This window comes from Protopterus annectens, chromosome 15.part0, assembly GCF_019279795.1.
Source record: "Protopterus annectens isolate FY-2018-M chromosome 15.part0, PAN1.0, whole genome shotgun sequence".
Taxonomy (NCBI): domain Eukaryota; kingdom Metazoa; phylum Chordata; order Ceratodontiformes; family Protopteridae; genus Protopterus; species Protopterus annectens.
In genome coordinates, this window is record NC_056749.1 from 600,065,393 (window position 1) to 600,079,917 (window position 14,525).

The 14,525-nt window shown below is 40.6% G+C and overlaps 1 protein-coding gene across 2 annotated transcripts in view; it reads right to left on the reverse strand.

Annotated features, from left to right (window-relative positions):
- LOC122789943 (arf-GAP with Rho-GAP domain, ANK repeat and PH domain-containing protein 1-like) overlaps positions 1-14,525 on the reverse strand; it is a 1,460,469-nt gene that overhangs the window by 405,957 nt on the left and 1,039,987 nt on the right. For both annotated transcript variants that reach the window (XM_044057421.1, XM_044057422.1), the window contains one exon: positions 3,610-3,696. In XM_044057421.1, the coding sequence (XP_043913356.1) occupies positions 3,610-3,696 (87 nt within the window). The remainder of the gene's footprint in view (positions 1-3,609; positions 3,697-14,525) is intronic.

Genomic DNA, 14,525 nt, shown 5'->3' on the forward strand with positions numbered 1-14,525 from the left:
GCCACTATTTTTTGCAAATATATATTTCACAAATGTGATAAGATGCTTTATAGTCTTCCATTTATTCACTAATTTCAGAGTTGCTGGTCTTCTTCCTGTTCATCTCCAGCTCCCAAAACCAGACTCTGCTTCAAGTCTAAGGTACAGTACAGCTGATTCTTCTAGTCAACTCCTGTGCTTTTTTCTGTCTCTCAAGCATTTTGATTTAGAATATTGGAAACAGTTTCACTGGAAAAGTCTTTCTATGAACCTTACTGTCAGAAGAAGGAGAAGCACAATCCCCTTCTGCTTTCTGACTTTTAGTTGGATAAACTTTTTTGTTTCCTCCTTAGCCTGTTCAGCATCAAAAATTTACTTTGGTCCTCCAGGAAAAACACTTTGAAGACAGCTGGATACAGCTGCTTGAATTTTATACCCGCCTCTCGACATTCCCCGATTGCTGAGATACATTTATTCACTGTGCACCAGGCAGAAGAGAAGAAAAACAATAATTTTCTTACAAACACTCTGCTATTTCCAATTTTTAGTTTTGACACAGTTTTGTCAGGATCAACTCTTTCTGCTGATATGATTGCATCTTTACTGATATAGGCATTGGCTGTTTTCTCATGGCCAGGTTTGGGGCATACACTTGATGTAGCCTTTCAATTAACACATTCTGTTGTGGAACACCAATTCAGTTGCTTATTTGAGCTTTCAAAAAATTAATAGAGTCTGCTCTCTGCTCCTTCCAGTTTCTCTGGCACAGCAGAAAATCTCAGGTTTTCTCTGCCTGCTATGTCTTCTGACACTATTTTTATTAAACAGTTTTTCTTGAAAAAAACTCATATTCAGCCTGATTTTTTTCTTCATGTCAAGCCATGCCTTTTGCATTTTTATCAATTCATCTGAATGACTAATTAAGGCTTCTTCTATTTTTCCAGCCTTTTGTTGCTTGAATTGACAAATTCCTTCAATGTTTCATTTATTTTAATCACCTCTGAGTACATTTGATTTTTTTCCTCTAAATTACTGAAAGCCGTCTCTTGAACCAAAGCTAAGGCTTAAACCGCTTTTTTCTGAATACCTGTAGAGTCCTTCCCAAACATTTTTTTCACTTCATCTTTTCTAGTTCATTTTCTTTCAGGTTTTCCAAAATTCTTCTTTGCTGGCATCCAGGTTATGTATTACTAGCCTGGAACTAAATTTTACTGAAAAAAAAATGTTTTCAATGCAACTCCTTTTTCTCAATTTCTGTTTTCCCACTGACAGAGATGAAGGTTTGTTGTTTATCAGTGTGCAGCCATCTTGGAAGTCTAATGTCTAAAATTATTGAGTGCCTATAATTTCTCAGTAATTTACCAGAAAATCAAAACTTTTATAAGTGACAGTAAAAAAACTGTGACACAAAATCATGGATAGGTGAGAGGTATGTTGCCTACATTTGGTTACCTGCCAGTCACCACACAAAAAAAAAAAAAAAAAAATACCTCACCCTACCATGGATTACTCCACTGAATAGAAGTATACATATTCCCTAGAAATAAACCCTCCAGATTTAAACTGCAACAATTACAAATTAAATAAATAAATAAATAAATAAAACATGCATGCCAAGAGCTCCCATATTTATTCTTTAAAGTTTTTGAGTTTCACAGCATTGATTTTTCCTCATAATTGGTAACTTCTTCAGTCCAGCGCCAAGCCTCTCAGCAGTCAGCAACTGGGGGAGTTAATTGTAAACAGGGCAGCAGTGTTTGTAACACGTTGTGACTTTTCATCTGCCTACAGATGTTCCAAAATTATAAAGAAACACTGATGACCCTGAGGAAACACTGAAGTACTTGGAATGCTTTAAATATTTCAAAAACTATATCATGCACCTGGATTACCAGAGAACAAGACAGGGGGCTCCATTTCCAGATAACACAGAAAATAAAATGCAGGTGCAATTCTACTTACTTATTAGATGTTGTCTCATGAAGTTAGATTCATATAGGTAATGAAAGCACCTTAGGTGTGTTTCTTGGAGAGGCCCAACACTTCATTCCATTTAAAACATCCTGGTACTCTCAGGAGTATGTTGCTGACATTGGATGCATTACAATATAGTGTGGCAGTGCACTTAAATATATATGTAAGACATATTTGCCAGAATAAACCCCACATAAATACAGTTCTTCATTTTATATTTCATATTTTGAGGAAACTGCAGAAGTAGGTCCCTGTTTGGGCATCTCAGGAGGAGTTGTAAGATCAGATTTCACTTAAATTTAGTTTGTTAAACATAAAAACAGTATTCTCTTTGCATAGACTTAGAAATTCAGCCATATTAAAGCAGGCCGCCTATATCTTCATTTTATAGTGAATTTTATAGTTTCAGTGAAACAAACTTCAGGCCAAAGCACTGATAAAGATGAGATGTGCTAACAGAGTGTACAAAACATTTGGTACAGAAACGGAACTTGTTTAGATAGTACAAGGCTAGAGAACCAAGGTTAAAGAGGCATGCAGGACTTGTAGGACATTTACAGGGTTTTAGCAGATACACTTTCTAGACAGAAGTTGGTTTGGTTTGGAGAAGACAGCAGTCAATTTAGTTCAGTTAAGACTGAGTAGAGACATCAGGTCAAATGTCCAGCAGTTCAGAGACCACAGTAAACATTGCAGTCTGCATTAATGTGCAATTACGGAGAAAAGGAACACTTCTGAGTTCAGAGAGAGTATAATTCAGTCTGTTTCAGTTTATCAGCACTGTTATTTGAGACAGTAAGACTTGCTTGGATCTTGATGAATTACTTCATCTATTTCCACTGTATGCTGCTACTACATTATAAACCACTCATCAGAATAACGGTGTGTACAGACTTCCATTCTGAGAGATACAAGAAGATTTGGCACATAAAGGAAAAACTGAGATATTTGGCACTTGTTCAGCACAGCCTAGGTAATTTAAATGATAAAGATATTCATTCCTTTTCTTACAGTTCTTACAATATGAAATGCAAACAAGCTGTGCAGCACAAAAGATCCACCATCAGTGCTGTACTGATCAAATCAGATCGACTTATCTGCTTGATAGTATAACACATCTTCTGAGTTGTACTACTGTTTTTTATCCACTGCATGATTTGTCACATTCTGAATTTTGGACCCTCATTAATTTGGAAAGCATAATTAACTTATGCTGCCATACATCATTCTTGCCTTTAATATACGATAGCATATCTGACTAGTCAGCTTGAAAATATCCTTTCTTTTAATTGCTCATATGTGTTTTTCTTGTCAATGACCACACAATTGCCATGTGCAAAGTGCACCATGGCTCTAACTCTCACCTTGTCACACATTCTTTAAAAGCAGGTGAATGTGGAGTCAGAGTGGACATTTCCCCATACCTATTGTATACTTTCAGTATGGATATTTTTGTGAGCTGTGTCTTCTAAAAATGCAGGTCTATGCTTTCTTAGCCATAACCTTAATCCTTTAAATACAGACATGGTAAATAAATCACTCATGTAAAAATGTTTAGTTTGAAAGAGAAACTTGCACAGCTAAATGCAATGATCATACTTTCACAATTTCCCCTTGCATGTCCTTTTGAAATAGAAGTCATGCTTTCCTATTTACCTTCAAATACATGCTTTTTGTTGAGTAGCGAGGCAAATGGACTCAGTCCTGGTAGAGCAGGGGAAATATAATCTGGCACTGGCATATCTGTGAATTAAGAAGAGATAACAAATTAGATCTCCAGATGTAAAGGAACACAGGTATTTGACATCTGCACATTTTACTGGAAATGTCTTAGTTACACTCCAACTGAAATGAACATAATGCAGCTGGTGGTCTCCTTGAAATACCTAGATACATTTTATCACATATATTTTCTGCTTTATATTATCTGTTAAGTATACTATTAAAACCAATATTCCTTGTATGTAATGCTCCTCACTTTGTTTACAGTAACATATCAAAATCTGCTGCTATTCTAATCTTTTCAAAGTTCTATTTTTGTTCTGTACTTCAAGCTTTGGCTGCAAAAAGTCCATTCTGATCAGTGTATTTGCTCCCTTAATAAATCAGAGATAATAGTAATAGCTCTACAATATAAACAAAGCATGCAGTCAGGCTGTGCAGCAACTGTTGCTAATCATCCCTTACCCATCTGCGAATGTAAAAGAATACTGTAGGGGCAGTTGTTTTTTTACCTCTACTCCTGTCAGACATCAAGCCACCACTGTGGGTTTCACTTTATGGGTGAAAGCATGATGCTGTACAACCATTATACAGACAGTAGTAAAAAGGATTTTCTTTTTTATACTCTACGTTGCCCATGTAGCAGAAGTGTTGAGGTCATCTGGTTCCCTGCACATTTCCACAAATTGGCAACCCCAACTCAAAGCTGACAAGAAAAAAATACTCTGATGGTCTGAAACTGTAGTAGGCTCCTTGCTACAAGTGTAACAATCAGCCTGCAAAAGTTAAATTGCTACACACTGAGCACTGCAGCCATGACTGCAAATACAATACTGGCATTCACTGATGAAGCCACAATATCAGCATTTCATAATGCAATGCAGGTAATGCACTCCTGTATCATCAGCACCTGTTAATCATAGCCCCCAACAGCTTACGTCCTTGGCAGCTGCCCCTTCACCCCAGTCTAGCCACAGTTCTGCCTTCACCTACCCACTGTTGCCCAAGGGAGTATAGGCAGTGGGCTACTGTAAAGAATGTCATCCACTGCAGCAGGTGATTTAAACCTCATAGATGTTACAAGGCAGAGTCGGTACATGGGCCATAATCACCTTGCTAATATTCGCTCTCAATACTCACTCTCAATAGACCCATTCTGCTTCCGGGAGAGCAAAATAAGGCAGGCAGAGGATGAATTTATGAACACCCATCCAATCATCAAGATGCTTCTTAAAGGAAATGAGGGTATCACTCAGTTTTATATGCAATGGAAGATTACTGCAGAGGTAGGAAAACAGTAAGTAATAAATCCCTCCCAAGCTGATCAGAATCCAAGACTGGAGCCTCCAGCAGGGATATTCCTTCCCAATAATATCTCTGTAAGGTTACATATGAAACTTTGAGACACTTACTGCACAGAAAAGCAATCCCTGATAGAAAATACAGTGAACTCAATTCTAAAAAACACAAGATCAAGACAGTATCAGCCTATATTAAAGTACGTGCACACAACATCAAAAACTGAATAAACTTCCATTTGATTACAGAAACTACTGTTCAAACATAAATTCTATAAAATGGACTTCAGTTCACACATATTCCATATAACCTTTCAGGAACTTTACTTCCTTGAAATATTTTTGCCTTGTAAGACAGCGCACCAGAATACAGTTAATTAAAACTTAAAAGCCAACTAATACAGTCAAATTAGAGCTATGAAGCATAAGCTGCATGGAGCCATGCATAGACAGTGCCTGCCTGATTGGCTAAAAAAAAAGGAAACTAAAAGTACAAATGAATTGTGTAACTGCAATAATACTCTGAAGAACTGAGAGTTAACACTATTATACTCCCAAATGACATAAGCATTTGATCTTTCAAACGTGGACACTTAGGAGTAAATCTCACCAAACACATCACAGACAGCAGACAACACCTCAATATCTCGCAAACAATACCCATAAGACATAACAAGAAACCAAACATACTAGTCATTGCTGACTCATTTGTGAGACACACCGATGCCCCCCTCACCAGGCTCGACAAGAAGATGATCATGGTCAGTTGTCTGTCAGGTGTCAGAATCCGCCACATCAAGCACGTGCTTAAGTCTCTCCACAACAGGTACAAGTATGACTCTGTTCATGTTGTTGTGAATGACATGAGATGTACCTCCCTGGACTATATGAAGAGAGACATGATTGAGCTCTCAGAGTATGTGTCCCAGGCAGGTATGTCCCTAGCCCTAAGCAGCATTCTACCTTCACCAAGAATGATACCACAATGCCAACAAAAAATAATTGACATCAACAATTGACTTAGTTTCTGGTGTCATTCCAAGGGGATCCAGCATCTGTCTGCCTGGGGTGACATGGTTGATAGGCCTCGATGCTTTGCCAAAGAGAGCCTTCACCTGTCACCCATGGGATTCTGGGTTCTGGCCAAGGCTCTTTCCTCCCCCATTGTGCCCTTTTTAGGCAATGTCCCAAAGACAAATCTTCCAACATAAAATATCTGTCAAAAAGCAAATTGAAGGTCATGCTGCCTAATGCTAAGAGCCTTGACTTGAAAATGCACTCACTAGAGGCTCTTTTCACGCTGGAAGATGCCGACATCTGTGCAGTCATGGAAACTTGGTTCAAGACTGCAGAGAGCATCCCTGCCTTACTAGGCTATACCTCATTCCACACATTCCAACCCCAAAATGAGTCTGGGAAGACTAAAGGTAGTGGAGTCTCTATCTTCATTAAAGACAAGCACACCTCCAGACTGTTTTGTCAACATAACACATTAGAACTACTCCAGGTGCAACTGACAGTTGGCAAGACATCTATCCAAGTTAGAGCCAACTATAGACCCTCCTGCATGACTCAGGACACCCACTCCTCCTACCTGGACCTACTTGAGTCCATAAAGGTACCCCCTAAAACCCTGATCCTTGGTGACTTCAACTACCCCACCACAGACTGGGTGAATTATTCCTGCACTAACGCACTCATCCAATGATTCCTTGACTTCATCGATTTTAGTGCACTAGGCCAGCTTGTCTCATCCTTCACAAGGGGAGATAACATTCTAGACTTGGTTCTCACCAACACAGATGACCGCTGCACCACCTCCATAGTAAGTTCTCTCCTGGACCATCAAGTCTGTCTCATTCGAAGTTTCTATCCCACCCATTCCCCCCCCAGCTGTAACCAGGCTAAAAAACTTCTCAAAAGCTGACTACAACCTCCTAAGGGAGGGTATCAGTAGTTTCACATCACTGCCTCCTCAGAGGATGCAGGCAACTATGCTGAACAGTACGGCAATGCAGGTATACAAGCACCTGTGCAACTGCAAGGACTCAGCCATATGCCATACCCAATTGAACTAAAACCTGCTCCTCAAGGAAACACAAACCTATTGGGTAGACTTCCTCTATCAACAGGCTTTACAACAAAAGGAAGAAACTGTTGTCCAAGGGTAAAATAGCACAAATTCCCAATTGAAAAAACTCCATCCTTAGCCTCAACAAGCAAATTAGATCATTAGTGAAAACCTCCAAAGCCAATTATGAATTGAAACTAGCCTTTGAAACACAGGGAAACCACAAAGTTTTCATCAATTATGTCAGAAAACTCCATAGCAAAGCCCAGGTTTGTTCCAAATTAGTTCTTAATGGTACCACTTACACTGATCCTGTTGACTTAGCCAATCTGCTAGCGGATAGGTTCAGTGCAAACTTCACCCCTGTCCCTCCCCCAAAGGCCAACTTGACATTCTTGATACTTGTCCCACACCTCACATCTCCATAGATCAAATGTTAAAGGCCTTATCCAAGGCAAAGAAAACAGCTTCCATGGGACCTGACAGTATCCAGGCTGTATTCTGCACCATCTCCAACAAGAACTAGCTTTGCCATTGAGCACCCCATTCAACCACAGCCTAAGTACAGGCTTCATTCCAGCAGAGTGGAGAACTGCCATTGTTTTCTCCTTGTACAAAGATGGTGCCACTACTGACCCTGGAAACTATTGCCCCATTAGCTTGACATGTTTGATGTGTAAAGCCATGGAGTGTATTATTATGGACCTCATAAACAAGGACATAGGCAATCTCCAAGCACTTGACCCCACTCAGTTTGGATTTGTTAAGGGTAGATCTTGCTTGCTTGAACCTAGTTGACTTTTCTTGAGACTGTCACCAAGGCCCTCCATGAGAGATAGTCAGTACATACAGCTTACCTTGACTTGGCCAAAGTCTTTGACACAATCCCCCACTCGGGCAACATTGAAAAGCTAACACAACTTGCCGTAAACCTCTGTCTCATCAGGTAGGTGGCTAACTGGCTCACTGATAGGACTCACAAGGTCAAAATAGGTGCCTCCATCTCCAACAGCAGACCTGTCGCTAGTGGTGTTCCCCGGGGATCTGTCCAGGGACCCCTACTGTCTGGCATCTACTTCTCAGAGGTCCAGACAAAGACAAAAGGCCTGCAGCTGACTCAGACGACTGTAAGTTGGGTGCTGTCATTGACTCCCCAGATTATGTTAACTTACTACAAGAGGGTCTCACAACAACAAATGACTGATGCCAAAGTCATGGCCTTAAGTTAAATGCAAAAAAAATGTATTATCATACCATTCCACAAAAACACGGCCCCTACTGATTACCACATTAATGGCAACCCCCTAAGCACACAACTTGTGGTGAGAGCCCTGGGTACACAGGTTAACAACAATCTCACATTTGACCATCATGTAGCGACAGTGGTCAGAAACACCTTTTACCTGGTTCATCTCATAAGTAAAGGGATTGCATCCAGAAAAAAAAGGAGGTTATTACCTTTCTGTACTCCTCCCTCATTATGCCATTAATTGAGTACAATGCCCTGTTTGGTATGTACCTCTCCAAACACCTGCACCAGCTTGAAAGGCCATAGAAATGCCTCCAACACCTGTCCTATGTGGACAGGCTCAAATCACTATCACTCAACTTGGTATCATACAGATTGCTCAGAGGTGATCTGTGTCTTGCCTACAATGCAATCTCAGACCCTGCCCTACTAGAGATGCTCCATATCTGTAAATCTAACTCCTCAGGCATTACCCGCTCAAAAGGCCTAAATCTAATATGCAACATTAACAAAACCTGCTGGAGAGAGAGGTTTGTCTCCCAGAGGCTGCCCTCTCTCTGGAATAGACTTCCCATACATGTCAAATAGGGTACATCGCTGACCCTCTTCAAGTGCAACCTTGATGAGTGGATGGAAAACCACAAATTTGTCCCAGGGTTTCCACCAGTGTCCCTCACTGACAGGGGTGACAGGTGCTGACTGAAGTTTCTTTTCTGGGGATAAACTCCTGGCTAGGCTTGTAAGGGCCCCAGAGTCATTAGCCTAGTAACCGGCTATGATCCTAATGATCGCATCATAACTGATACCACTCCAAGAAATTGTTTCTATCTTATTCCTTCCCTCCCTTTAACATGGAAATTTCACTGAAGGAATTATGCATTCAGTTCTCCTGTGTCTTCAGATGCTTTTGATATTTTATCTACATTTTGTACTCTCACATTTGTACAACAGAGTTGTAGTAATAGCTTGATAATTAAGCAATGATGTCACATTTATGGAAGATGTGACTTTCTGATGACAGAAACAGCATAAGCACATCTGATTCAGCATTCACTATTATCCAATTTACAGTTTCAGGAAAGGTATAATTTTAAGCGATACACTTAATCTACTCCCAGGATTGTCTTTCTCCAATTCACAGGAATAACTGCTTGATTTGTAACGGGTTGGTGCATTGAATATTAATGGCTGACAGTGTAGTTAAAATTTCTTATGCTTTGAGAAAGCTTTTAGCAGTAATAAGTAAGTTTTCAAATGAATGGATCTATGCAGTAGGCATTCCCATTTTTTACACATGGGGACAGTTTTTCACTTCAACAGTGACAATCAACTAGAGCCAAGGTTCACACCACTTGGTGGCTAGCCCTGTCACAGCTCTTCTTCCATACCACACACTCTCATCTATGACCAATTTATAGTGTCCAGTCCATCTTTTGCATGTGCTTGGAATGTGACTGGAAACCAGAGCAGCTGGAGGAAACCCATGTAAACACAGGGATGCCATGCAGAGTCTGTACAGAAGGCACTCTAGCCGAGAATTGAACTGGAGAACTTCTTGCTGTGAGACAACAATGCTATCTGCTGTGCCACTCTGATGCCCTGGGACCTGTTTAGAATAATGCATGAAATATCTTGTACTGTAGGATTGGGGAACTTAGTTTACAACACAGTAAGTACAGCTGCATAAGTCTTACTTACCTGTAACAGTAGATGTTTGAATTTCACACTGCTGCACTGGCATATGGGTCCTCCTGTGCCTGCACAAACCCATGCTGACAGCTTTCAAGAGCTCAGAATTTCCTCTTCTGACTCCCTGTGATAGGGGATCAACTAAGCCATTTCCATCAGGGGAAGCCAAGCCCCTGTCACAGGAAGTCAGTTGTTCAGGCTTTTGGTGCAAAGTAGGAAGAATCATGAAAGACCAGAAACAAGAACTGCCTGAAGCCAACCAATTCACAGCCAAAAACCAGCAATGTAAATAACCTAAGCCATTCAACACCATAACAAGGTTGAATACACTCGAACTGTGTATAAAACAAAGGGGATGGTGGGTGCTGCCACTAAGGGTAGTATGGCATTTCAACATCTTCTGTTACAGGTAAGTAGGAGTTACATGGCTGTACTATGTTCATCATTCACACTGCCTCAGTAGCACATGGGTAGACTCGCAAAGCTTTCACTACCTGGGAGGGGGAAGGAAAAAGATCCAGAAGCCCCTGGAGAACAGTCCTTACAAAGCTTGCTCTGGAACTTGAGAAAGAATCTAGTTTGTGGTGTTTGTAAAGATACAAACAGAGGAGCAGTTTACTGCTTGTAGAATGTTTCTAGAGTCCACGTCTTTCCAATATGCCATGAAAGAGGATGAGGTTCTTGTAGAATCTGCCTTAACCTTGCCTGGACTAGATTTACCATGCTGACAGTCACAAAAAAACAACAGCAGAGGGCAACCAATGAGCAATCATTTGCTTAGAGACAGGTTGACCCTTCTTAGCCCTAGAGCAGAAACAAACAACTGTCAGCTTTCCTGAAGGGCATCGTTCCATCAAGGTAATACCAGAGCTGTCCGTAAAAATTCAAGGTATGCAGAATCTTTTCTTCCTTGTTTTAGGTCCTGGACAGAAAACTGGAAGATTAATGGCTTGATTATGGGTAAATTCAGAAACATTTGGCATGAAAGATGGATTAGTGCATAAAACAATCCTGTCCTAGTGGAAAATCAGATAAGGCTGGCCCACCATGAGAACTTGCAACTCAAAGACTCAACTTGCAGATGTAAAAGCAATAAGCAAAATAGTTTTCCAAGTGATGAACTTTAAATCAGCCTGAAAAGCAGGGTGAAAAGGAGATAAGGACAATTTTTCAAGAACAAAGTTGAGATCCTAAGGAGGAGAAATTTGCTTTCAAAGAGTTCTCAAGTGTAACACTCTTTTCATAAACTGTTTGACCACAAAAAGAGACAAAGGGGGCATGGGTAGATAAGCTAAGATGGCCCCAAGATGCACCCTGATAGATGCATAACATAAGCCATCGCTGAGTAGCTCACACGGATATTTCAAAACCTGACTGTAGACACCATAATGGGCCCTCGGTTATCGATTATTCCAATTGTAAATAAGATTTATTTAATTGCAGGTTTTTTTGCCTCCTTCAATACTTGCTAGGCACCCTCATCGAATAAATGCTTAAAAGGTATCAAGATAGAATCATTCAGGCTGCCCATTGCAATTTCTGTAAGCTGAGGTGCCCCATTCACCTGTGACACTGTGTGAGCAGATCCAGAGTGTGAAAAGCTTGTGGTAATTGCTGTTGGCCAATTCCATAAAAAGGGAGTCATCACAATAATCTTAACTAATTCTTTCTGAATCTTCAGAGGTACCTTCAGTATCAGTAGAAAGTGAGGAAACACAAAAGGAATATTCCTGTCCAAGGGAATTAGAATACATCTGTCCTCCAAACATGGCTGCAAGGTTGTCTCAAACATTTTTTCAACTGTCTATTTTGAAAAGAGGCAAACAGATCTTTTTGAGGCATTCCCCACATCTGGACCAAATCCTGGAAGGCTTCTGTCCTGAGTTTCTGCTTGTGATGGTCCAAATGGGATCTGCTTAGCCTGCCTGAGACTGAGTGTTGCCCTGATGGGATGTACGAGGCCTGAAGCATCAAAGAGGGTACGACCTTTTACCTACTTGTTTGTTCAGGTACCACATGACAATGGTGTTGCCTGTGACCACTAAAAGTGGACCTGGAGACCATAAGTGGTGAAGAACGTTTAAGGCCGGAGTCACTGCTAACATTCCTTTGATGTTTATGTACTTTGTAGCATCTGAATGACCACATTCACCTTGCACTTCAACTCCCCTGGACACTACTCCTCATGCAAAACTCTGACAAGTTTGTCTGGACTAACTGAACTGGGGTCTGAAGGGAAAAGGGTAGGCCTGGATTGTGAGGCATCTGATCACTCCACCACTGTAACTCTTGTTTCACAAATTACAGCACTGATACCTGAACCTCTAAGGGTTGCAGGTGCTGGGTCCAACAATTTCTTAAGTACCATTGAATCTTTCTCATGTGAAGTCAGGCCACTGGTATCCTAAGGATCACTGATGCCATGAATCCGAGAATTTTGAGAAACTCTGTTGCAGAGACAGTTGCTTGAAGAGAGAAATCCCTGAAAATGTTCTGAAAAGTTAGAACTTTGTCTTGCAGTAGAAAAGGCTATTGTTTTTCCTCTGTCTATCATGCACCCCAGGTAGAAAATTCTTTGTGAGGGTGTGAGACAGGACTTTTGTACTCTCAACTTGAAGTTGGCAGCAATTTGAATGTGATGATAAGCATCTTTTAGATGCAAAATCACCATGAAACAGTGGCTCGGAAGAAGAGATAGGACCATTTATAAGATCAGCATTTTGAATTTGGGTACTTCCATATTTAGGTAAGACAAATCTAACATTGTCTCCATGATAGGTCCTTTTTGGGAACAACCGGATTCTGGAGTAAAATCCTGTTCCTTTTTGTGGTGCTTGAACTGGTTCTGTAATACTTGCTTGCAAGTTGTGAAAGTGAGCTGGAGAAAACAGGTGTGTCTGGTCTAGTGGGTGCAAGGGGATTCATCTGAAAGAAGGGTGATTCTCTGTCAACTGCCAAGAGTATCCTCTCTGAACTATTCTCAGTATCCATTTGTCTGAGATTATTTGTGGTCAGGCTACTGATCTGAGTGAAAGCCTGTGGGAAGGGGAGAAGGGATAGAAGGAAGGGACAGGATGCCTGAGTTTTGGCATAGTTATTCTTTAGCATCCTTTTTGGGAAAAGGAACCCCTTTTATTTGTTTTGAAGCATTATCCTCCATTTCCTCTTGGTACCCTGACTCTTGTTAGGCTGGGATTTGTGTTTGCTCTGCCCTTTGAAGTTGAACACCTTGTTAGGAGAGAACCTGGTAATATAAAACCTTCTAGACACCACATGCTAAAATTTACCTCTGTCATCTTGTTATTTGAGAATCTGGGTGGCAGCAGAACCAAATGCAAATTCAGAACTTAAAGGAGCAAAGGAGCATTCAAAATCTCATTTTTAAATAGTCAGTAAAATTCTGGTTATGTAACCAAGCATACCATTTCAATAGAACAGAAGTAGCTACATTTGTAGAAATTTTGCCCACACCTTCCAAGACACTTCTCAAAGCATATTTTTAATCTGAGACACATTAGAAACTGTCATATTCATATAATAATCTTGTTCAAAAGCCAAATATGCAGCAAAGTAATCTAAACTGTAAGCACATTGTAAAATAAACTTCCATATAAAGTCCTGATAATTTAAAATTCCACAGATTAAATTACTAGACTGAGCCAACTTTTTTCCCTGTGATTCTAACCACTTTCCAATTTTTATCTGGGGGTGTAGGCTTAGAAGCCAAGGCCCTCTTGTTAGAGCTGACAGCAGGAGAACCACAGCTGAATCATCTGACAAAGCAGCAAAGAGAGCTACACAATTAGAGTGCACCTTGCATTTCCTCATAGCCTTTTAAGGAACTGGTTCCTTGGCCAAAGTGGATGTTCATGCAGTTTTATAGACATTTTCTAATGCCAGTAGCAGAGGAACAGCTAAAACATTTGGAATCTCTTCCTCAATAAGATCACAAACTCTGCCAAAATGTGACGTATCTCAAAGACTGCTGCCGGTCAAATATATCTAAACCTAGCTAGCATCTGTGGAAAAGCGAACACCTGCTTGAGTTTTAGAACCTGTTCACCCTCCCATCAAAATCTGTGGCCATAGACTGATCTGTAGAGAAGGTAGCCCCATAGCTATTCTGAATAGGTGCACAGTCACTGAGATTAGCTGACTGTGAAACTCTCTCAGCTAAGGAAACATCAGCCCTGTACTTGGTAATAACATGCTTGTCTGCAGTGTGAACTACATTAGTGGACAAAATATATGGGGACAGATTATTTGGTCTAGCAAGGGGTCTTTCACTCTGGGCCTCTCATGCACTGAAAAGGATTGGTTCTCCCATACTTGAACCAGGTTCTGGAACAGCTCTGGAGAATGTATCCAACCCCATACCGTAGAGGGCTACGAGGTCACACCAGAGATTGAGTGGGAAAAAATAAGCAGTTTGTGGGCTGGCTTAAGGCAACAACAGATTTGCAAATTATAGTCTGAGGCATGTTTTTGTTGAGGTTTTTTCTTTTTAAGTGAAATTGGATTTGATGGGGGCAGTCATATCAGG